This window comes from Coregonus clupeaformis, chromosome 21, assembly GCF_020615455.1.
Source record: "Coregonus clupeaformis isolate EN_2021a chromosome 21, ASM2061545v1, whole genome shotgun sequence".
Taxonomy (NCBI): Eukaryota; Metazoa; Chordata; class Actinopteri; order Salmoniformes; family Salmonidae; genus Coregonus; species Coregonus clupeaformis.
The window spans coordinates 41,301,684-41,327,863 of NC_059212.1; the positions used below are offsets into that span (position 1 = coordinate 41,301,684).

The 26,180-nt window shown below is 48.1% G+C and overlaps 1 protein-coding gene across 1 annotated transcript in view; it reads left to right on the plus strand.

Moving 5' to 3' along the window:
- The window catches only part of LOC121535647, a 174,984-nt gene that overhangs the window by 80,857 nt on the left and 67,947 nt on the right, over positions 1-26,180 (plus strand). The window contains exon 2 of the mRNA XM_045205909.1: positions 14,539-16,321. Coding sequence (XP_045061844.1) covers positions 14,813-16,321 — 1,509 coding nt within the window. The 5' untranslated portion in view covers positions 14,539-14,812. The remainder of the gene's footprint in view (positions 1-14,538; positions 16,322-26,180) is intronic.

Genomic DNA, 26,180 nt, shown 5'->3' on the forward strand with positions numbered 1-26,180 from the left:
TGTGAGCAGGTCACTTTTTCCATCATTGAGTCTCCTGTTTTCCCTGTGGTGTTAGGTATTCCGTGGCTAGCACTCCACAACCCCAGAGGGCTCTCACGGGGTGGTCGCGAGAGTGTCAGGGTAGGTGTCTGGGTGTTTCCGTTGGTGCAAATTCCAGACGGTGCCTCCACCGTGCGCATTCCCCCGAATACCATGATCTGGCACAAGTTTTCTCCAAGAATAAAGCAACTAAATTGCCACCTCATCGGGCGGGGGATTGCGCAATAAACCTTCGGGTAGACGCTGTACCTCCCAGGAGTCATGTGTATCCCCTGTCGCAGGCGGAGACAGAGGCTATGGAGACATACGTCACCGAGTCCCTGCGCCAGGGGTACATACGTCCCTCCACAAGTTTCTTTTTTGTGAAGAAGAAAGACGCCGATCTGCGCCCGTGCATTGACTATCGACCACTGAACAAGGAGACGATTAGATTTAGTTATCCTCTCCCCCTCACAGTGGTTGAGTCATTGCATGGAGCGCGCTTCTTCACTAAATTAGATCTCAGGAGTGCGTACAACCTGGTGCGTATCCGAGAGGGAGATGAGTGGGAGACAGCATTCAGCACAACCACGGGCATCATGAATACCTGGTAATGAATGCTCCCTCAGTCTTCCAGTCCTTTGTAAACGAGGTGTTTCGGGACATGCTTGGTCGTGGTGTAGTGGTCTACATCGATGACATCTTGGTGTATTCCGCTACGCGCGCCGAGCATGTGTCCCTGGTTCGCAAAGTACTGGCCCGACTGTTGGAAAATGACCTTTATGCTAAGGCAGAAAAGTGTATGTTTTTCCAGCAGTCCGTCTCCTTCCTCGGATACCGCATTTCTACCACAGGTGTGGAGATGGAGGGCGACCGAATTGCAGCCGTGCATAATTGGCCGACTCCAACCACGGTAAAGGAGGTGCAGTGCTTCCTTGGCTTCGCCAACTATTATCTGAGGTTTATCCGGGGCTTTGGCAAGGTCGCAGCTCCCATTTACATCTCTGTTGAAAGATGGGCCGTCCCGGCTCCGCTGGTCTGCTGAGGCTGACAGGGCCTTCAGTAACCTGAGGGAACTGTTCACCTCTGCCCCGTTACTGGCCCCCCCCGATCCATCACTACCGTTCGTAGTGGAGGTGGATGCGTCCGAGGTTGGGATGGGAGCAGTCCTGTCTCAACGCTCGGGCCCGCCACCCAAGCTCCGCCCCTGTGCGTTCTTCTCAAAGAAGCTCAGCCCGGCGGAGCAGAACTATGGCGTTGGTGATCGGGAGCTGTTGGCTGTTGTCCGAGCTCTGACCGAGTGGAGACATTGGCTCGAGGGGGCGAAACACCCATTCCTTGTCTGGACGGACCACCGTAACCTGGAGTACATCCGGGCAGCGAGGAGGCTGAACCCTCACCAGGCCAGGTGGGCCCTATTCTTCACCCGGTTTGATTTCACACTGTCATACATTCCGGGTACGAAGAACGTGAAGGCAGATGCACTGTCCCGGCTGTATGATACAGAGGAGAGGCCCAGAGACAATACCCCATACTGCCAGACTCATGCATTGTGGCGCCGGTAGTATGGACGTGGATATAGCACAGGCATTACGCACAGATCCATGTCCACCGCAGTGTCCAGCTGGGCTGAAGTACGTGCCTGTGCTTATCTGTGATCGTCTGATCTACTGGGCACACACGTCACCCTCCTCTGGTCACCCAGGTATCGGTCGTACAGTGCGCTGCCTGACCGAAAAGTACTGGTGGCCTACCTTGGCTAAGGACGTGAGGGTGTATGTTTCCTCCTGCTCAGTGTGCGCCCAGAGTAAGGCACCTAGGCACCTCCCAGCGGGTAAGTTAAAACCTTTACCAGTTCCACAACGACCATCGTCTCATTTGAGTGTTGATTTTTTTAACTGATCTGCCTCTCTCTCAAGGGAACCACCATCATGGTCGTTGTGGACCGCTTTTCGAAGGCCTGCCGCCTCCTTCCTCTGCCCGGTCTCCCCACGGCTCTGCAAACTGCGGAGGCCCTGTTTACTCACGTCTTCCGGCACTACGGGGTACCAGAGGATATAGTGACCGAGGTCCCCAGTTCACGTCAAAAGTCTGGAAGGCGTTCATGGAACGTCTGGGAGTCTCGGTCAGCCTGACCTCTGGGTTCCACCCTGAGAGTAATGGGCAGGTGGAACGGGTAAATCAGGATGTGGGTAGGTTCCTGAGGTCCAATTGTCAGGACCGGCCGGGGGAGTGGTCGGTGTTCCTGCCATGGGCATAATATGCCCAGAACTCTCTCCGCCACTCCTCTACGAACCTAACACCATTTCAGTGTGTTTTAGGTTATCAACCGGTTCTGGCACCGTGGCACCAGAGCCAGACCAAAACTCCTGCGGTGGATGACTGGTTTCGGCGCGCGGAGGAGACGTGGAATGCTGCCCATGTTCACCTCCAACGCACTGTGCGTCGTCAGAAGGCCAACGCTGACCGTCACCGCAGTGAGGCCCCCGTCTTTGTACCGGGGGATCGGGTCTGGCTCTCGACCCGGAATCTGCCCCTCCGCCTGCCCTGCCGGAAGCTGAGCCCGCGGTTTGTAGGGCCGTTCAATGTCCTGAGGAGAATCAACGAGGTCACATATAGGTTATTACTCCCCCCTGATTACCGTATTAACCCCTCGTTTCATGTGTCTCTCCTCAGGCCGGTGGTGGCTAGTCCGCTCCAGGAGTCTGAGGTGCGAGAGGTCCCTCCACCTCCTTTGGACATCGAGGAGGCGCCGGCGTACTCTGTCCGTTCCATACTGGATTCGAGGTGCGGGTGGGGGGCCTTCAGTACCTCATGGAGTGGGAAGGGTACGGTCCGGAGGAACGGTGCTGGGTCCCGGTGAGGGATATCTTCGATCCCTCTCTGTTGAGGGACTTCCATCGTCGCCATCCGACTCGCCCTGCTCCACGTCCTCCTGGCCGTCCCCGAGGCCGGTGTCGGCGCGCTGCTGGAGCTGCACGTCAAGGGGGGGGGTACTGTCACGAATTCAGCCAAGGCTGCCCCTCCTCCTTGCTCGGCAGGTTTCGGCGTTCGTCGTCACCGGCTTACTAGCCACTACTGCTCCATTTATCATCACTCCATTTGTCTTGTCTTGTCTTGTCAATCACACACACCTGGTACTCATTCCCTCATTAGTCTGTGTATAAGTGTTCCCTCTGCCCCCTTGTCCTTTGTGAGTGATTGTTCATTATGAGAGTGAGTAGCTCGGTTGAGCTACTCTTTCCTTGTATGTAGCCAAGGTGGATTTTTCCCTTGTGCTAGTTTCGTTTGGACGCTTGCTGTGCTTTATTCATGTACACTGAATAAACTCTGGATTTCTGTGTTTTACCTCCTGCGCCTGACTCCGTCATTCACACCTCGTCACAGAGACAATATTAAGTGTCATTATTTGGTCTCTCCTTCACAGCTGGAGCCTTGTCGTCGTCTCCTGTCTGTTATATTCTAATTCCAACCTTGGGCACTTGAGTGTTTATTCATCTTGGAAATGTTCCTCCTCGACCAGCGTGGCCCGCAGGCTCCCCGGTAACGCCCTTGAAAGGTAAACAGGCGAGGAGGAAGCAGAGGGCCTCAGTATGTCAGGGTCTTGTCTGTTTCTTAATAAAACAAAAAATAAATTGTAAGGGCCTCCCTTTTCCAAGAGGAAGGTCAAACTTTAATTTGTTTATGTGTGTTTAAAGTCAAAACGTGTGTATCTCTGTGTGTGTGTCTCTCTGTGTGTGTGTGTGTGTGTGTGTGTGTGTTATGGATGGTACGTAATGGGTTGGAGATGCGTCGAGGGGATTGTTAGACACATTCTCTGGTGCATTAACAACATGCTGCTCGCACGCACGCACACCCACACCTGCACACACACATACACACACACAGACAGACACACGCACGCACGCACACACAACACTTCGCTGCAGGGAGAGTGTTCATGGATTCCGGGGGACGTTCTCTAAAATGTCAGGCAGCGTCTTGAAAAGATCAGATAGCTTTTTGATGAAGGAAGTCAGCCAGGCAGGAGAGGAAGAAAGGCTGTCTTGATGGGCATCAGGTGGTTTTCTCTAAGTGCCTTTGCAGACTGAGTGACTCAACACTCCTCTGTGTCCATGTGGAGCATTTCTACCCAGGAGACCTTGACACAGACCAGCAGAGCTGTCTGTTAAAAAAACACTCCTCTGACCTTAGGTTATCATTGTGCATGTAGATCAATAAAGCTTAGTGAAGCAACTTTTGTTATTGAAATTCATGAGCATGTTAAGATTTGATGCCCAGTTGAAATGCTTGTCACTGTGTTTGTGTATAATGCTTGGTAAAAGCTTGGTAGCACATTCTACCGTGCAAAATACATATTTTCTCTCCGTGTTAAAAACATAGATCTCTATGCATACAGATCACTAAAGCTTAATAAGACCTCCACTTTTGTTATTGAAATTTAGGAGCGTGTTAATGTATGATGCCCAGGTGTAATGCTTGTTAGTCGGCATCTGTGTATAGAGGCATATTATGCGTTGTAAAAGCTTGGTAGCACGTTCTACCGTGCAAATACCATATTTTCTGTTAAAAACATAGATCTCTGGTGGTTTCCAGTGAGAATGAACTCGGGCAGTGCAGGGATGGAATCAGTCTATGAATGATTTAACACTTGAATGGATGTGAATGCTGATCAGAAGAATTTGATAAATCACTTGCCTAGAGGGGTCAGCGTTATAGTAGTAGTATATCCCTATACTCACACACTCAGCACTAAACATGTGTTCAATTCATAGTAATCAGATTGGTAGTTTTTCAGGCTGTAGTAGTGCAGGAATGGATGGCGAATGAATTATATTTTCCCTAGAGGTTCTTAAAGCATTGTGATTACATTGTGATTATTGTTAGACACATTCTCTGGTGCATTAACAATATGCTGCTTGTACCCCCCCATGCACACACACACCCATGCACGCACACAAACACACACACACACACGTTGTAATTACATTGTGAGTACTCTGCTATTCCTTGTACTGTATACCGTCTCCCACTAACAGTTTCACTTGAACCCAGACCACTCTGACCTTTAATCCAGCTATAGACCACTCTGACCTTTAACTCAGCTATATACCACTCTGACCTTTAACCCAGCTATATACCACTCTGACCTTTAACAGAGCTATAGACCACTTTGACCTTTAACCCAGCTATATACCACTCTGACCTTTAACTCAGCTATATACCACTCTGTCCTTTAACAGAGCTATATACCACTCTGACCTTTAATCCAGCTATAGACCACTGACCTTTAATAGAGCTATAGACCACTCTGACCTTTAACCCAGCTATATACCACTCTGACCTTTAACCCAGCTACAGACCCCTCTGATCTTTAACCCAGCTATAGACCACTCTGACCTTTAACCCAGCTACAGACCCTTCTGACCTTTAACCCAGCTATAGACCACTCTGACCTTTAATCCAGCTATAGACCCTTCTGACCTTTAACCCAGCTATATACCACTCTGACCTTTAACCCAGCTATAGACCACTCTGACCTTTAATCCAGCTATAGACCCTTCTGACCTTTAACCCAGCTATATACCACTCTGACCTTTAACCCAGCTATAGACCACTCTGAACTTTAATCCAGCTATAGACCCTTCTGACCTTTAACCCAGCTATAGACCACTCTGACTGATCAGGGACCCTGTGGATCATTAGGCCCTGTTTGTCTTTGTGTTACAATTATCATTTTCTATTCTAAGCTCTTAGAACGTAGCGGCCCTGAAGTAGACTTATCCATTTACATTTACATTTTAGTCATTTAGCAGACGCTCTTATCCAGAGCGACTTACAGGAGCAATTAGGGTTAAGTGCCTTGCTCAAGGGCACATTAACGTCATTTAGCAGACGCTCTTAGCCAGAGCGACTCACAAATTGGTGCGTTCACCCTATAGCCAGTGGGATAACCACTTTACAATTTGGGGGGGGTTAGAAGGATTACTTTATCCTTCTGCACTTATTAAAACAAGGACTTCATCTGGATGACAGACCCTCCCATCTCAGGGGATGTGCCTCGTCTGGCCTGGCAGGGAATGGCAGGTGACTGGTGCCCAATGACCATGCAGCCGTGTTGCATGGTTTCACCTGCAGCCCAGACTCAATCAGGGTGTGGATGGATGAATTCCCTCTGATTTATCCGAAACATCTTCAGTGAGGAGAAGCGAGGAGGAATGACTCCTCATCCTCCAGGTCTGCTGATATCTGCTGAGTTTCGAGATGAGGACTGGGCTGTGTGTTTAATGGCTTTATGCTATTAAAACGTAGTGATGGTTTCCCAAGACGGACCGGTTAAGTTTGTGGCTGCCTCTTCTCTCTGTTCTTTGTTTCTCCATGCATAATTCTAAGGGCGGCTGTTCTTTCACTGCCTTCCTTAGAAGGGAAAGTTTTCTCTTTCTTCTAATTGACTTCTGTGGGTCCGGAGGAGGTCCCCTGAGCATTCTACCAGGAACGGTTCAACAGGAAAACATACACCTAAGTGTCATGAAGAGGTTGATTTTGTGTGGGGGTGTATGCGGGTGTGTGGGGGTGTTGTACTGTAACATTGCTTGCGTGCAGTATAACAGTATGCGTGTGTGTGTCTGGGTGTTGAGAGAGAGAGAGTGTGTTTGTATGCATTTTATACAATGGGTGGAACCGCATAAAACCGCATTCCAGCCGGGGTCTATTCCACAAGTTACCACCGGCTAAATCTTTAACGTTAAAATTGACGTTCCATCTGACTGCGCAATCCACTGTCTCATCAGCCCAGCCAGGCAATTTATGAACTTGATCTCCACTATAAAAAGCATCTAGACATTATCTCACATTTCTTTTAGATTAACATTTAGTTTTCAACAGCGGAGATTTGTATAAACCTTGCTGTCTGTCTCTCCGACATTTGCAACATTGTTTCAATATTCAAATTCGATCTCCAGCTGTCCCATAGTAATGAACGTGTCTGGAGTCAGGACGAGACAGACAGGCAGGCAGCGTTTCTCAGTCAGTCGAAATCATGAATCAGCTGGCATCATTTTTATGGATATATACAAAGAAATGTCAATTGAAAAAAAGTTAAAACGAAACAAAGTGCAGCTAGTTTGCAGTCTTTCCAGCTTCAGTTTGAAGTGATTGTGTTAGCTGTGTTGTTGGCTAGCTCTCGAACAACAGAGAGCACATTTTCTATGTCACGTGAAATCGCGCATCATTGGCTCATTGTTATGGATGTATCCAAATAAATGTCACTAGAAAACAGCTACTTTGCAGCTACTTTGCTGTTATTCTGGCTGCACTTTTTGACGTGACTGTAAGTTAGCCGTAGTTGGCTAGCTAGCAAGCAAAGGATAAGAATGCTGCCAGCCAGTATGGCAATGGAATATTTAGAACGAACAACTGGGTTGCGTCCATAGATACAGAACAAAAAGACTGAACGACTGGGTCAAGTCTCTAGCAACCGAACCGATAGAATGAACGACCAGCCGGCTTGGTTAGTAACCCTATATTTGTGTTGGGATTCAATCTTATGGAAGGATGAAATAGGATGAATAAATTCATCAAAATATCGTTTTTAATGAAAATATGTCAATTAATTTTTGAATATGTTGGTAACCCGTTGTATAAAAGTGATAATGCCCTCGAAGTCAGTGTTTGGAGGATATATTGACAACATCCATGCCAATATATCCTCCAAACACCGGCTTCTCGGGCATTATCACTTAAATGTATTTGTATTAAAACTTTTTGTATATACAGTGTCTTGAATAATAAGAGAATGGCTATGTTTTAGGTTTTTGATTTTGTTTGTGTTTTGGAGTCTGTCTGTCCTGGTGTACTGCTGTGATAATATGTTTGTGTAAGAGAGGGGGCTCCAGAGAGGAGGAGAGAGACAGACAGTGTGGATGGAGGTGCATTGTAATTAGAATTTTCAGTCTTGTTAAATTGGCAACAGCCTTCACCACACTACGGCTCCATGCGATCAATGGTGGAGATCTGCCTCTAATACTAACGAACCAAAAGATCATTTGAGTTCGGTGACCAAGGAAGGGAAAAATTAATTAATATATTTATGGCCCCAATTAATCAGTTCTGTGAGAAACTCTGTGCACCCGGGGGGCGAACACGGCAGAAAGCAGAGGAAAGTTAAAAGATGAGGGGGTGTTCCACCGTCCACATACCATACGCCCCTTAGTCACCTTTACCCCACAGTGAGGAGCCTCCTGAGGACACTATAGCTCATCAGTTTCTGGATGAGGAAGCCTAGAGGAGACAAGGCTGGTTGTCACACAGGTTGGTTGTCACAATGCTTATAACTAAAAACCTGGACAGTGCTCTGAATTGTGCTGAATATAGAAATGTGTTTATTAGAGATTAGTTTAGTAGAGATCCATGTTGTTCACACATGTCAACATCACAAAACATTTAGATGAGGAAAATACCCTTTCTAAGCTCCAGATTAGTAGTTATGAGCACTGTGATAATCAACCCATCTCCTCTACCTGATACCGTGTAGGATGTAAAGCATATCACCAGAGGCAGAATGAGGACGATTATTGACGGGTATATTTCAATAGACACAGCATGTGTAAAACATGCAACCTGTTATCATCCTGCCATGTTCCCAACCCAACCAATGTATGTGTCACGGTTTCGGCCGAGGCTGCTCCTCCTCCTTGTTCGGGCAAGCTTCGGCGGTCGTCGTCCCCGGAGTACTAGCTGCCACCGTTGTATGTTATCGATGTTTGTTTGGTTTTGTCTTAGTTGTACACCTGTTTCCATTTAGTGTTAATTATGTGTCCTATAAGTTCTCGTTTTGTTAGTCGTGTGTTGTGTGTAATTGTCCGCCTGTCAGCAGGTGCTGTATTGTTTTGCTCCATTGTTTTGGAGAGTTTCGCACTTGTGTGCGCACTTATTTTGTATTTCGGTGTTTACACACGGTGTGCGTAATCGCTCGCCTCCGGGCTCTTTTGAGGCACATTTGTATTTTCTTGGTCGTCTACTAAAGTGTGTTGGACGAAGCTTCTGTGTCCTGCGCCTGATTCCTGCACCACATCCACATTCAGCTATTCTTGACAGAATTACACACCAACGATGGAATCAGCAGGAGCAGCAGCAGCGCCCGAGTCGTGGGAGGAGCGCGTCCGCGGGCAGGACGACAGGATCAATCAAATCAGGATCCGCCCTGCAGGACGTAATAAATACTCTGCACCGATGGGAGAACAGAGGGGTACCCACACCTCCACCTACCTCACCACCCCCATCGGCCAGTCCGCCCATCCAAGCTCCGGAACCAAGTGGGATTCGGCTCTCGCTCCCGAGGGCGTATGATGGCACCGCTGCCGGGTGTCAGGGGTTCCTCCTGCAGGTGGAACTCTACCTGGCCACCATACACCCGGCGCCCTCGGGACACGAGAGCGTTTCCGCCCTCATCTCCTGTCTCACCGGCAAAGCGTTGGAGTGTGCCAACGCCGAATGGAGGGGGATAGACGCCGCCACTATCACCTACGCGGAGTTCTCCTGCCGCTTCCGGGCCGTGTTCGACCATCCACCTGAGGGGAAAGCGGCGGGGGAGCGTCTATTCTACCTCCGACAGGGGAAGAGGAGCGCCCAGGAGTTCGCCTTGGAATTCCGGACTCTAGCGGCGGATGCAGGGTGGAATGAGCGGGCCCTCATCGACCACTATCAATGCAGTCTGCGGGAGGACGTCCGCCGAGAGCTGGCCTGCAGGGACACCAACCTCTCGTTCGACCAGTTGGTGGACATGTCCATCCGTCTCGACACCCTGCTGGTCACCCGCGGACGTCCCAAGTGGGGGCCGTCCATTCCATCCTCCAGCACCTCCGAGCCGAGCCCTATGGAGCTCGGAGGTGCTGGCGCTAGAGAGAGGAGGAGAAGGAGCCCGAGGGGGGCCGTCCCCTGCACCAACTGTGGCCGTGGAGGGCACACTGCGGCTAGTTGCTGGGGAGGGTCTCCAGGGGGACGAGACAACAGGCCACGCACTGGGGAGTCCTTCCAGGTGAGTAGGCGCCCCACTTACCCAGAGCTCTCTGTTGTGCACCTATGTATACCTGTCAGTTTTCCACAGGTTGCACCTCATTCCCAGCATAAGGCGCTAGTAGATTCAGGCGCAGCTGGGAATTTTGTTGATCTGAATTTTTGTGTTAAGTTAGGGATTCCCCTCCTTCCTGTCAATGCTCCCTTCTCTGTACATGCACTAGATAGCCGCCCGTTGGGATCGGGGTTGATTAGGGAGGTCACAGCGCCACTTAGGATGAGTACGCAGGGGGGTCATGAGGAAACTATTCAGTTATATCTGATCGACTCTCCTGCGTATCCAGTGGTGCTGGGGCTTCCCTGGTTGATTACCCATAACCCCTCTATTTCGTGGCAACAGAGGGCTCTTAAGGAGTGGTCTGCCCAGTGTGTGGGGCGATGTCTGGGTGTTTCCGTGGGGGCGACCTCGGTGGAGAGTCCGAACCAAGTGCCCGCAATGCACATTCCCCCTGAGTATGAGGAGGTAGCACTCGTGTTTAGCAAGGCGAGGGCGACGCGATTGCCACCTCATAGACAGGGGGATTGTGCGATAGACCTCCAGGCAGGAGCAGCGCTTCCGCGGAGCCATGTGTATCCTCTGTCTCAAGAGGAGAAGGGGGCTATGGAGACATACATAGCCGAGTCTCTGAGACAAGGATACATACGGCCCTCCACTTCCCCTGCGTCCTCAAGCTTCTTTTTTGTGAAGAAAAAGGATGGAGGATTGCGCCCGTGTATTGATTACCGTAGTCTCAATCAGATCACTGTGAAATACAGTTATCCACTCCCTCTGATTGCGACCATGACGGAGTCATTGCATGGAGCGCGGTTTTTCACAAAACTGGATCTCAGGAGCGCGTATAACTTGGTGCGCATTAGGGAGGGCGACGAATGGAAAACAGCGTTTAGTACCACGTCAGGTCATTTCGAGTATCTCGTCATGCCATACGGGTTGATGAATGCTCCTTCAGTCTTCCAATCCTTTGTGGATGAGATCTTCCGGGACATGCAGGGGCAAGGTGTGGTCGTGTACATTGACGACATTCTAGTGTACTCGTCTACCCGAGCCGAGCATGTAGCGCTGGTGCGCCGAGTGTTGAGGAGGCTGCTGGAGCACGACCTGTATGTCAAGGCAGAGAAATGTCTGTTTTTCCAGGAGTCTATCTCCTTTTGGGTTATCAGTTGTCCGCGTCAGGGGTGAAGATGGAGGTTGACCGTGTGTCAGCCGTGCGTAATTGGCAAACCCCAACCACGGTTAAAGAGGTGCAGCAGTTCTTGGGTTTTGCGAATTACTACCGGAGGTTTATCCGGGGTTTTGGACAGGTGGCAGCTCCCATAACGTCTCTTCTGAAGGGGGGTCCGGTGCGCTTGCAGTGGTCAGCTGAGGCGGACAGGGCTTTTGGGAGACTGAAGGGCCTGTTTACTTCGGCTTCGGTGCTGGCGCATCCGGATCCCGCTTTACCATTTCAGGTAGAGGTGGACGCGTCTGAGGCCGGTATAGGGGCCGTGCTATCGCAACGGTCCGGCACGCCACCTAAACTCCGCCCCTGTGCTTTTTACTCCAAGAAGCTCAGCCCGGCGGAGCGAAATTATGACGTAGGGGACAGGGAGCTGTTAGCCGTGGTACAGGCCCTAAAGGTGTGGAGGCATTGGCTTGAGGGGGCTCAACACCCTTTCCTCATTTTGACTGACCACCGTAACCTGGAGTACATCCAGGCAGCTAGGAGACTGAACCCTCGCCAGGCTCGGTGGAACATGTTTCTAGCCCGGTTCGTATTTAAAATCACGTACATCCCTGGGTCCCAGAACGGTAAGGCAGACGCCCTGTCCCGGCGGTATGACACAGAGGAGAGGTCCGTTGAGCCCACTCCCATACTACCGGAGTCTTGTCTGGTGGCACCGGTAGTGTGGGAGGTCGATGCTGAAATTGAGAGGGCGTTGCGTACCGACCCTAGCCCTCCACAGTGTCCTGTGGTTCGGACGTACGTTCCGCTCGAGGTTCGGGATCGACTTATATATTGGGCTCACACGTCACCCTCCTCTGGACATCCAGGTATTGGCCGGACAGTGCACTGCCTTAGCGCTAAGTACTGGTGGCCAACGTTAGCCAGGGATGTGAGGGTTTATGTCTCCTCCTGCTCGGTGTGCGCCCAGTGTAAGGCGCCCAGACACCTGCCCAGGGGGAAGTTACAACCCCTGCCCGTTCCACAACGACCCTGGTCTCACCTCTCGGTGGATTTTGTTACAGACCTTCCCCCCTCTCAGGGGAATACCACCATACTGGTCGTTGTGGATCGGTTCTCTAAGGCCTGTCGTCTCCTCCCAATGCCGGGTCTTCCTACTGCCCTACAGACCGCTGAGGCACTATTCACCCACGTCTTCCGGCATTACGGGGTACCCGAGGATATAGTGTCTGATCGAGGTCCCCAGTTCACCTCCCGAGTCTGGAGGGCGTTCATGGAGCGCTTGGGGGTCTCGGTGAGCCTTACCTCGTGGTACCACCCGGAGAGCAATGGGCAGGTAGAACGAGTGAACCAGGATGTGGGTAGGTTTCTGAGGTCGTGTTGCCAGGGCCGGCCGGAGGAGTGGGCGAGGTATATTCCCTGGGCAGAGATGGCACAGAACTCTCTCCGCCACTCCTCCACCAACCTAACCCCTTTCCAATGTGTGTTAGGGTACCAGCCGGTTCTGGCACCATGGCATCAGAGCCAGATCGAGGCCCCTGCGGTGGATGAGTGGTGCGGCGCTCTGAGGAGACGTGGAACGCTGCACACGTCCATCTGCAGCGGGCCATCCGTCGACAAAAGGCGAGCGCCGATCTCCACCGCAGTGAGGGGCCGGTGTACGCACCTGGAGATCGAGTCTGGCTCTCGACCAGAAACCTACCTCTCCGCCTGCCCTGCCGGAAGCTGGGTCGGCGGTTTGTGGGGCCTTTTAAAGTCCTGAGGAGATTGAACGAGGTGTGTTACAGGTTACAACTGCCTATTGATTATCATGTTAACCCCTCGTTCCATGTGTCTCTTCTCAGGCCGGTGGTAGCTGGTCCACTCCAGGACTGTGAGATAGGAGAGACTCCTCCGCCCCCATTGGACATCGAGGGGGCTCCGGCGTACACAGTTCGGTCCATCTTGGATTCGAGACGTCGGATGGGGGGTCTCCAATATCTCGTGGAGTGGGAGGGGTACGGCCCGGAGGAACGGTGCTGGGTGCCGAGGAGGGACATCTTGGACCCGTCTCTCCTGACTGAGTTCCACCGTGGTCATTCCACACGCCCTGCTCCGCGTCCTCCTGGTCGTCCCCGAGGCCGGGGTCGGCGCACGGCTGGAGCCGCGCGTCAAGGGGGGGTACTGTCACGGTTTCGGCCGAGGCTGCTCCTCCTCCTTGTTCGGGCAAGCTTCGGCGGTCGTCGTCCCCGGAGTACTAGCTGCCACCGTTGTATGTTATCGATGTTTGTTTGGTTTTGTCTTAGTTGTACACCTGTTTCCATTTAGTGTTAATTATGTGTCCTATAAGTTCTCGTTTTGTTAGTCGTGTGTTGTGTGTAATTGTCCGCCTGTCAGCAGGTGCTGTATTGTTTTGCTCCATTGTTTTGGAGAGTTTCGCACTTGTGTGCGCACTTATTTTGTATTTCGGTGTTTACGCACGGTGTGCGTAATCGCTCGCCTCCGGGCTCTTTTGAGGCCCGTTTGTATTTTCTTGGTCGTCTACTAAAGTGTGTTGGACGAAGCTTCTGTGTCCTGCGCCTGATTCCTGCACCACATCCACATTCAGCTATTCTTGACAGTATGGTCCTACAGGTTACATCACCCTCTCATTACAACACAGTCACACCCTCTAGACCAGTCTAAGCCTCTCTGTTCGACAGCAGAATACAGTCCAGGTACTTACCTGGATCAGCTGAAGGACTGCACTGACCCTGTTAAATCACTGGGAAACCACAGTCTCTGACACATCACAAATAGACACCCGTAATGAACCACTCTCCCAACCACCAACAACCACACGTCCATATTCCGACCGGTTTATCGTTACCCTGGAAATTTGTGTTCTGGTACTTAAATCAGTAAATGTTGTGAATACGAAAGGAGGAGGAGGAGGAGGAGGAGGAGGAGGAGGAGGGGGGGGGGGAGGGGGAGGGGGAGGACAGCACATAGTTAAAAAAAAACACTACACAACTCACAAAGTAACTCTAAATACTACAAGAAAAGTACACAAAATTAAGAGCATGGATCGGTATTCCGAGTGATAACACAGTGTGACCTACTGAACACTATCGTCACAGAGTGTAACAACAACTATCTGACTTCGCTGTGCGATGCACCAGTGCTTGTGTAAATGTGATTGCCACTCCGTTAGTGGATCTGTCCTGCTTGTTCATCTGTGAGTTCTCCTACTTACCTTGCTGTGTCGCTCCGCTTTTAATTAGCATTACAGTTTTAACTTAATTATCTTTATCTTTTCTCTCAGGGTGTTCAACCCTCCGTGGAAAGCTGAATGAGACGTTCTGCAAGAGGGGAAAAAACAGCAGAGATGAGCCGTGAATAGATAGAGGTTTTTCGCGGGAAGAAAAAAAAAGAGTGACTGGCACCTGCCCTCCAGCTCAGTGTGAAGGGCACGTAATGGAAGAGTGAGAGGGGGATACAAGGAAAGAGAAATAGAGGAGAGAATGAAGACAACCGGAAAACAAATACTTCTTCACAGCAAGCGTCACTCAAATTAGCTCATTTCACCACAAGACAAGATGATTACCAGGAATCTGCTCCTATTGGTGTCCCTTTGTCTGTGGGAGGGGCTTATGAAAGGAGGTTCAGCCACTAAGATTGTCAGGAGAAGAGGGGTGGGCGGGGCTCACTTGCTGAAGCTAGGAGAGAACAGAGTAGCCGACCAATGGGATTCAAGTGTGGATTCAAACAAAATGCACATGGTGACTCTTAGAAACTTGATTGGTCATGACCAGGGGGTGGATAGTGGCTCCAAAATACCCCAGAATCATGCAACCATAACAGCTAATAAGGAGAGGGAGACTTTTAAACCTAATCCTGTGTTAGACTTGGAAGAAGACCCTGTCAAAAAAGGGGAGACAGCTCTGTCTGTGTCATGCAATAACAGGGAAGCCGTCCAGGAGAAAGAGCTTAGAAAGAGTAGGAACAGCACCAAAAACGCTGAGAATCCCACCAAGACAGGCAGGATGGAGAAAGTATTCTTAGTCCACCACAGGCTAGACATGCACTCCAATAAAACCAGATTCAAATCCCTTCCCCGATCCAGAGTCAGACCAGATCTGAGCGTTCACACCACGGGGCTGCCAGGCAGAGGACTCACTATGGATTCAACAAGAAACTTAAACCCGACTGGCAGCTACGGTGTCCTGAAACTACTGTCAAAAGAGAACCTGGTGAGGATTGTGAACTCACAGATTCAGAGTAAGAGCAGCCGAAGCAGAAAGAGAGATTTGATTGATGTGGATCGCAGCCAGTTGGAGGCCCTGAAATTACAGAAGCAAGATATGGCTGTCACTCAAAACCATTTCGCATTGGGTAACCAAACTGCTCTGCCACATGTAAGGCCTGTCACAAATCCTGATCTCAGTCCAGAAGAGGCTGTTCACACTTTAAGTGTAGCCACTCCAGATTCTGGTGTGGGAAAGGACAACTCTGAGACGAGGGGTTCAGATAGCACAGACACCTGGAAGAACAAACACATCTCTCACCCTCTGTCAATGCCTGTGAATGAGGTCAGTCTCAACACTGAGAGGGAGGTGACCAACAGTCAGACTGACCCTTCGGCCACAACCAAGCATCTCCCCTCAAACGTCCCTTCTCAGACAGATGCTGGCCCTCCCTCAGTGTTCACCCTGCAGCCCCAGGGAAAGGGGACTGGAGGTGTGGAGGAGAGTCTTCTTCACATAGCCGGACCACGACTCAAGATCCTGAGTCCAAGTGCCACTCAAGACCCTGTAGTTGGAGCTACAGAGTTAATCAACAGCAGCCATGTCCTCAAACTCCGCCCAGACCCATACTGGGGGGTCGGCCAGGACAAGGCAGCAAGTGGGGTGATGACAGTCGAGTCCGAGCCCGGTAATGGCCTGGGCCTGGTGTTCCAAGAGGCGGAGTCAGATGAGGAGGAGGAAGAGGGGCCTGGGCAGACGGAGGGGGAGGGGACTCGGTCCCGCAGCAGAAGGAGTTGGATCTGGAACCAGTTCTTTGTAATTGAGGAGTACAGCGGGCCGGAACCTGTGCTCATCGGAAGGGTAAGAGGAAACTTTATTAACTTATTCATAAGTTCTATGAAGCATTTTTTGTGTCTTATTCTATACTAGGGGTCTTCAACTCCAACTCTGAACCCTACAACTGGCAAACCTGATCCAAGTAACCATGGTCCAGAAGGAAGACCATGATTAGTTTAATCAGGTTTACTGCACCATAAACAGTATACAGTGAATTCGGAAAGTATTCAGACCCCTTTACTTTTTCCACATTTTGTTACGTTACAGCCTTATTCTAAAATTGATTAAATTGGCTGTGTGCTTAGAGTTGTTGTCCTGTTGGAAGGAGAACCTTCACCCCCCCAGTCTGAGGTCCTGAGCGCTCTGGAGCAGGTTTTCATCAAGGATCTCTCTATACTTTGCTCTGTTCATCTTTCCCTCGATCCTGATTAGTCTCCCAGTCCCATGGTCTGAGAGTCCTTTAGGTGCCTTTTGGCAAACTCCAAGCGGGCTGTCATGTGCCTTACTGAGGAGTGGCTTCCATCTGGCCACTCTACCATAAATGACTGATTGGTGGAGTGCTGCAAAGATGATTGTCCTTCTGGAAGGTTCTCCCATCTCTACAGAGGAACTCTGAAACACTACCAGAGTGACCATCGGGTTCTTGGTCACCTCCCTGACAAAGGCCCACCTCCCTTGCTCAGTTTGGCCGGGCGGCCAGCTCTAGGAAGAGTCTTGGTGGTTCCAAACTTCTTCCATTTAAGAATGATGGAGACCACTGTGTTATTTGGGACCTTTAATGCTTTATAATTTTTTGGTAGCCTTCCCCAGATATGTGCCTCGACACAATCCTGTCTCGGAGCTCTATGGACAATTCCTTCATGGCTTGGTTTTTGCTCTGACATGCACTGTCAACTGTGCGACCTTATATAAACAGGTGTGTGCCTTTCCAAATCATGTCCAATCAATTTAATTTACCACAGGTGGACTCCAATCAAGTTGTAGAAACATCTCAAGGATAATCAATGGAAACAGGATGCACCTGAGTTCAATTTCGAGTCTCATAGCAAAGGGTCTGAATACTTATGTAAATAGGATATTTCTGTTTCTTATATTTAATAAATTAGCAAAAATTCTAAAAACCTGTTTTCTCTTTGTCATTATGGGGTATTGGGTGTAGATTGATGAGGAAAATTTTGTATTTAATCTATTTTAGAATAAGGCTGTAACGTAACAAAATGTGGAAAAGTCAAGGGGTCTGAATACTTTCCAAATGCACTGGGAAAACAGGAACACAGGAAATACAGGAACACAGTTGGAGACCCCTGTACTAAACTGTCCTAATTCAACCCTAACCTGTATTCCCTTTATCTTTACCAGTGGTACTATCTCATTGTCCTTAGGAGCTGCCTGGTTTATTTTGTATGTGTCATAAACCTTCAATTGGAATTGATTTACATCAGCCCAGTCTACTGTGGTGCCTTCCGATCCCCATGAAGACTTATATTAATCAATGAGGCACTGAGGCTCAACTAAAGCCCTTGAACCATACAGGCCCCTGGGACCAGTCATGACTAGAACCAATCTACACACACCAATGGGAATTGACATCTTCATGAGAATTAATGGACTCTGTCTTTCATTACATCATCGATCCCAAAGGCAGTAGTCAAAGTTTTATCTCATTTCACTCCAGGTCAGGACCTGTCAATGTCCACTCCCTCGTGGCCAGCAGTGCAGTGGGTCTTGTAGAATGATATTTCAATCTGGTTGATTTATATCTTATAAGCATAGATTTATCACTATTACATTTACCACCTCAAAACACTACCAGAGGCTATATTTCTCCCCCTTCACTCTGGTAATTCATTATAGCAATCGTGTAGCCTACTCATCCTGCTCCTTTGGTTTTCAGAGACTTACTGTGGATGTGGGTTAGGTCACGTTGACTAGACATGAGCGTACTCAAGCTCTCCCTCTAGTTAGCCTTAGAGTATTGTGTTGATACCCTGCTGTGTAGATGGCTACTGTTGAAGTCAGTGTGGCCAGTCTGCTGAGTAAATGAATAGTAATGATGCTGTGTGAGTGCTGCGGGCTGTCAGACAGCACTGAGAGAAAAAGATAGATTGGGGAAAAAAGCCCTGCTCTGTAGGAAATGTCTCACTGCCTGCAGAGCCTATTTTATAAACGCTTAGGCCAAATTGCTTCACGTTTTATATCTAGCTGTACAGACAGCCAGGCATGGGGCCCTCTCCGACTGAGAGAGGAGTCTGTAAGTAGCCTACTGACTATTAGGGAACGCTTCATTTGGACACTTCAGGCAGGCCTTATAGTACATGATGTACGATAGATGACAAATTGCCCAAATTGATACAGAACAGGCAAGGACAAGATGCATGAACTGAGCTCAATGTCCAGCGGTACAGATGGCCAGCATTGTAAGTCATTAGTGCCAACATGCTCTGGAGAGCAGGTATTTATGCCTGCAGATTGTATTGAGCTCTATGAGGGAACACAGCCAGACCAAACACACGCCATATGATATTGCTGACACTTGGAGTCCTCCCAGAACACCAATTGTGTGTGTGTGTGTGTGTGTGTACCAGTGTGTGGGTGTACTGGTGTGTGTGTACCGGTGTGGGTGTGTGTGTGCGTGTGTGTGTGTAATTTGTATTAGAGTGTATCAGTGATGTACATAAATGGATAATGCTCTTATACATCTTAATGCTCTTATGAATGTTTAATCTTCCTTCTCTGGCCCAGTACAGGCTACAGGCTACAGGCTACAGGCTACAGGCTACAGGCTGAAGATCAATGGGAACATGATGCTTTGCTTCTCCTTATTAGAGACATGGATTATGGTTAGATGATAGAGAGAACTCTGATGGAGGAGTATGATGAATACTACACTGCTCAAAAAAATAAAGGGAACACTTAAACAACACAATGTAACTCCAAGTCAATCACACTTCTGTGAAATCAAACTGTCCACTTAGGAAGCAACACTGATTAACAATACATTTCACATGCTGTTGTGCAAATGGAATAGACAACAGGTGGAAATTATCGGCAATTAGCAAGACACCCCCAATAAAGGACTGGTTTTGCAAGTGGTGACCACAGACCACTTCTCAGTTCCTATGCTTCCTGGCTGATGTTTTGGTCACTTTTGAATGCTGGCGGTGCTTTCACTCTAGTGGTAGCATGAGACGGAGTCTACAACCCACACAAGTGGCTCAGGTAGTGCAGCTCATCCAGGATGGCACATCAATGCGAGCTGTGGCAAGAAGGTTTGCTGTGTCTGTCAGCGTAGTGTCCAGAGCATGGAGGCGCTACCAGGAGACAGGCCAGTACATCAGGAGACGTGGAGGAGGTCGTAGGAGGGCAACAACCCAGCAGCAGGACTGCTACCTCCACCTTTGTGCAAGGAGGAGCAGGAGGAGCACTGCCAGAGCCCTGCAAAATTACCTCCAGCAGGCCACAAATGTGCATGTGTCTGCTCAAACGGTTAGAAACAGACTCCATGAGGGTGGTATGAGGGCCTGACGTCCACAGGTGGGGGTTGTGCTTACAGCCCAACACCGTGCAGGACGTTTGGCATTTGCCAGAGAACACCAAGATTGGCAAATTCTCCACTTGCGCCCTGTGCTCTTCACAGATGAAAGCAGGTTCACACTGAGCATGTGACAGACGTGACAGAGTCTGGAGACGCCGTGGAGAATGTTCTGCTGCCTGCAACATCCTCCAGCATGACCGGTTTGGCGGTGGGTCAGTCATGGTGTTGGGTGGCATTTCTTTGGGGGGCCGCACAGCCCTCCATGTGCTCGCCAGAGGTAGCCTGACTGCCATTAGGTACCGAGATGAGATCCTCAGACCCCTTGTGAGACCATATGCTGGTGCGGTTGGCCCTGGGTTCCTCCTAATGCAAGACAATGCTAGACCTCATGTGGCTGGAGTGTGTCAGCAGTTCCTGCAAGAGGAAGGCATTGATGCTATGGACTGGCCCGTCCATTCCCCAGACCTGAATCCAATTGAGCACATCTGGGACATCATGTCTCGCTCCATCCATCAACGCCACGTTGCACCACAGACTGTCCAGGAGTTGGCGGATGCTTTAGTCCAGGTCTGGGAGGAGATCCCTCAGGAGACCATCCGCCACCTCATCAGGAGCATGCCCAGGCGTTGTAGGGAAGTCATACAGGCACGTGGAGGCCACACACACTACTGAGCCTCATTTTGACTTGTTTTAAGGACATTACATCAAAGTTGGATCAGCCTGTAGTGTGGTTTTCCACTTTAATTTTGAGGGTGACTCCAAATCCAGACCTCCATGGGTTGATAAATTTGATTTCCATTGATAATTTTTGTGTGATTTTGTTGTCAGCACATTCAACTATGTAAAGAAAAAAGTATTTAATAAGATTATTTCATTCATTCAGATCTAGGATGTGTTATTTTAGTGTTCCCTTTATTTTTTTGAGCAGTGTATATACACTCCCAGTGCTTGTATACTGCAGTTCAAGTTCTTAGCCAACAGACACAGAGACCGACACGGGGACACACACATGAACACACCCACACAGACACACATACATGTACGCACACACACACGCACGCACGCACACACACACACACACACACACCTACACAAACAAACACATACACACACACACACACACGCACACAAACAAACAAACACATACACATTCACACACACACACACACACGCACATAAACAAACACATACACACACACACACACACACACACACATGCACACCCACAGATTACGATGCTATATATAACCCTAACCCTAAACATTGATTGTTGTACATTAAACAGTTCCCTGGTGGCAGACAGTCTGTACCCAGCGCTGTACTGGATGTCTATGTTCTACTGGTGGAGCCAGAATCTCAGCCTGGTGATAATTATGAATGCAATTGCTGTTGTCAACACATGTGCTGTAATGGGGCTTTCAGATTCTAACAGAGAGTGTGAAACTCAATACTGATAGAATACAGAGTAGAGAGGAGAGTAGCAAAGGATGCCTCAGTAGTGGTCCAATGAACTCGAACACTGCTCTGCGTTCTCTGTATAAGTCTCACTAAGCTGAAAATGGCATCTTTAAGTCTTTCTTTGGAGCGCCAAGTGTATATTCTATCTATTCTGTCTGAGCTCCCATTCACCTGCATGGCTCTCAAAGCCCTCTGGCTGGCTGGAGCAAATCACTGGAAACCAGCTGTGCAATAAGAGATGGTCGGGCTAGATTAAACCAGAAAGCTTCTACCCTAAAATAACCCCCCTAGATCACACATACTCTACATGCACATTCTGAACATCTTTCTGTTATTACATGTTTATATATATGTGTTTTTATTATTCAGAATTCAATAAAGCGAGAACCAATCAGGCCAGTGAGAGGAAGTATCAATTATATATTGTGTTGGCACTGGTAGTAGTGTTTAGTATATCTTGTGTTGGTGGTGGTAGTAGTGTTCAGTATATCTTGTGTTGGTGTTGGTAGTAGTGTTTAGTATATCTTGTGTTGGTGGTGGTAGTAGTGTTCAGTATATCTTGTGTTGGTGGTGGTAGTAGTGTTTAGTATATCTTGTGTTGGTGGTGGTAGTAGTGTTTAGTATACTGGTAGTAGTGTTTAGTATATATTGTGTTGGTGGTTGTAGTAGTGTTTAGTATATCTTGTGTTGGTGGTGGTAGTAGTGTTTAGTATATCTTGTGTTGGTGGTGGTAGTAGTGTTTAGTATATATTGTGTTGGTCGTGGTAGTAGTGTTCAGTATATCTTGTGTTGTTGGTGGTAGCAGTGTTTAGTATATCTTGTGTTGGTCGTGGTAGTAGTGTTTAGTATTTTTTGTGTTGGTCGTGGTAGTAGTGTTTAGTATGCTGGTAGTAGTGTTTAGTATATATTGTGTTGGTGGTTGTAGCAGTGTTTAGTATATGTTGTGTTGGTGGTGGTAGTAGTGTTAAGTATATCTTGTGTTGTTGGTGGTAGCAGTGTTTAGTATATATTGTGTTGGTCGTGGTAGTAGTGTTTAGTATATATTGTGTTGTTGGTGGTAGTAGTGTTCAGTATATATTGTGTTGGTGGTGGTAGTAGTGTTCAGTATATATGGTGTTGGTGGTGGTAGTAGTGTTTAGGATACTGGTAGTAGTGTTTAGTATATATTGTGTTGGTGGTTGTAGTAGTGTTTAGTATATCTTGTGTTGGTGGTGGTAGTAGTGTTTAGTATATCTTGTGTTGGTGGTGGTAGTAGTGTTTAGTATATATTGTGTTGGTCGTGGTAGTAGTGTTCAGTATATATTGTGTTGTTGGTGGTAGCAGTGTTTAGTATATCTTGTGTTGGTCGTGGTAGTAGTGTTTAGTATGTTTTGTGTTGGTCGTGGTAGTAGTGTTTAGTATACTGGTAGAAGTGTTTAGTATATCTTGTGGTGGTGGTAGTAGTGTTTAGTATATATCGTGTTGGTCGTGGTAGTAGTGTTCAGTATATCTTGTGTTGGTGGTGGTAGTAGTGTTTAGTATATCTTGTGTTGGTGGTGGTAGTAGTGTTTAGTATATATTGTGTTGGTGGTGGTAGTAGTGTTCAGTATATCTTGTGTTGGTGGTGGTAGTAGTGTTTAGTATATATTGTGTTGGTGGTGGTAGTAGTGTTTAGTATATCTTGTGTTGGTGGTGGTAGTAGTGTTTAGTATATATTGTGTTGGTGGTGGTAGTAGTGTTTAGTATATCTTGTGTTGGTGGTGGTAGTAGTGTTTAGTATATATTGTGTTGGTGGTTGTAGTAGTGTTTAGTATATCTTGTGTTGGTGGTGGTAGTAATGTTTAGTATATCTTGTGTTGGTGGTGGTAGTAGTGTTTAGTATATCTTGTGTTGGTGGTGGTAGTAGTGTTTAGTATATATTGTGTTGGTGGTGGTAGTAGTGTTTAGTATATCTTGTGTTGGTGGTGGTAGTAATGTTTAGTATATATTGTGTTGGTGGTTGTAGTAGTGTTTAGTATATCTTGTGTTGGTGGTGGTAGTAGTGTTTAGTATATATTGTGTTGGTGGTTGTAGTAGTGTTCAGTATATCTTGTGTTGGTGGTGGTAGTAGTGTTTAGTATATATTGTGTTGGTGGTGGTAGTAGTGTTTAGTATATATTGTGTTGGTGGTGGTAGTAGTGTTTAGTATATCTTGTGTTGGTGGTGGTAGTAGTGTTTAGTATATATTGTGTTGGTGGTGGTAGTAGTGTTTAGTATATATTGTGTTGGTGGTGGTAGTAATGTTTAGTATATATTGTGTTGGTGGTTGTACTAGTGTTTAGTATATCTTGTGTTGGTGGTGGTAGTAGTGTTTAGTATATATTGTGTTGGTGGTTGTAGTAGTGTTCAGTATATCTTGTGTTGGTGGTGGTAGTAGTGTTTAGTATATATTGTGTTGGTGGTGGTAGTAGTGTTTAGTATATATTGTGTTGGTGGTGGTAGTAGTGTTTAGTATATCTTGTGTTGGTGGTGGTAGTAGTGTTTAGTATATCTTGTGTTGGTGGTGGTAGTAGTGTTTAGTATATATTGTGTTGGTGGTGGTAGTAGTGTTTAGTATATCTTGTGTTGGTGGTGGTAGTAGTGTTTAGTAAATATTGTGTTGGTGGTGATAGTAGTGTTTAGTATATCTTGTGTTGGTCGTGGTAGTAGTGTTTAGTATATATTGTGTTGGCAATGGCAGTAGTGTTTGTTGTGTTGGCAGGGGTAGTATGTGGCTGTCACAGGTGTTTTGTCACAGGGTTGTGTGTTTCTCTGGACCTCAGTGTGCCACAGCTCCTTGGCTGTGAACGGAGGAGCATCTCCTCCTTGTCTCTTAAATTAAGACTGACATGTTGTTTTAACTCAGCAGCCGTTGTGTACACAAACACACACACACAGATTGACACGCGTGCAAACGCGTGCATGCACACACACACACGCACACACAAACACACGAATATCCACAAACAACAAGGTTACGAATGCCCCCACAAAATCACACATACAAGGAAGTCATTATGCTCAAAGAGCAAGGAAAAGACAGAGAGAAAACAGGGGAGTTAAAGATAAGAGGATCTCGAAGGGGGCCAACAGTTACAGCACACACCTGCTGGCAGGAAGCTCATCAATATTAATCCCAAAATGTCTAATTCCATACTGCTTTGTGTTTTCATACGTTTCCTCTCTCCCTGGGAAAGTAATTTAGCCTCCGTGGCTGGAGTACAGCAGGTGCGAGAGAGCAATTAGAGACAGAGGAGAGAGACGGAGCGAGGGAGGAGGGAAGGAGAGAGCGATAGGTGAGAGAGATAGAGAGAGGAGTGAAGGACAGGTGGAGAGATAGAGAGGGGGGGTGGGGGGGGAGGGGGGGAGGGTGATCGGGGGACGATGGAATGAGGCCGGGGCGAAGACAGGTTTAAAGGAGAGCAGAAGAGGTAGAATGGAGGGATGAGGAGAAGGAAAGAAGAGGGATGGAAAGAAAGAGGGATCAGGGGAAACGCTTAAGGTGGGAGGCTATGCAGAGAAGGAAAATGAGGGAAGAAAGTGTTTAAAGGTTAACGTCTTACAACTAACAGAGCAGAAGAGAATGTGAGGGTAAAAGAGAGAGGTCATGTGAAGGAGAATGCACATTTTAGAGTTGACCTCACGGTCCATCAACCCTACTCAAGACGGAGAGAGAGGAGACCAGAGAAGAGAGGGGAGGAGAGAGGAGAGAGAGAGAGAGTGGGGAGAGATAAAGAGAGGGAGGGAGAAAGACAGAGAGAGGAAGGACAGCAAGGAGATAGAGAGAGGAGCGACCAGAGAAGAGAGTGAGGGAGGGAGATAGGTGTGCAAGGAGGGATGGAGAGAAAGAGAGAGAGAGGAGGGTGGAGGAAGAGGTAGTAGAGAAGTAAAGGAGAGACAAAATGAAGGAAGGAGGGAGGGAAGAGGGAGTGGAGCAAACGAGAGAGTGTGGATACCATTTTATTCCAAACCCCCGTGGAGAGCAAATTCAAATGTTTTCTGTGCTGAGTGGGAGCTGAGAGAGAGGAGTGTGGGAGAGAGAAAGAGAGGAGTGTGTGTAAGAAAGAGAGAAAGCGAGAGAGACAGAGAGAAAGTGTGTGAGAGAGGAAGAACGGGAGAGTCTATTAAAGGTGAAATTCAAAGCGAACACAAGCCTGCCTTTCTCCCCCTTTCTACTGCTTTCCTTTCTTTTTTTATAGCCGCTTTTTAATCTCAGAATAATGTCGAGCAAATCTGCAAAGTGAGTGTATGAATTTAAAGCATTACCATAGCATTACCATAGCTAAGTCGCCAATGTGGAGAACGGTGCATTTTAGCTGGAGAAACTCACAATGATACCAGCCATGGTGTACCACCATTCTACCCCAAGATAACCCACTGATTACATACATTTAAACTATGACCAGAATTTTGTACCATTACAAAATGTACAGTATGAAATATATGTACCCACCCGGGCCACCCACATGTAAATTTTTCCTACTGCGGCCACCCACATGTAAATTGTTCCTAATGGGGCCACCCACATGTAAATTGTTCTTACTGGGGCCACCCACATGCACATTTATCCTACTGGGTCCACCCACATGTAAATTGATCCTACTGGGGCCACCCACATGTAAATTGTTCCTAATGGGGCCACCCACATGTAAATTGTTCCTAATGGGGCCACCCACATGCAAATCGATCCTACTGGGGCCACCCACATGTAAATTGATCCTACTGGGGCCACCCACATGTAAATTGTTCTTACTGGGGCCACCCACATGTAAATTGTTCCTAATGGGGCCACCCACATGTAAATTGATCCTACTGGGGCCACATGTAAATTGATGCTACTGGGGCCACCCACATGTAATGCACAAATGACTGTAAAGGCAACTGCAGACTAGG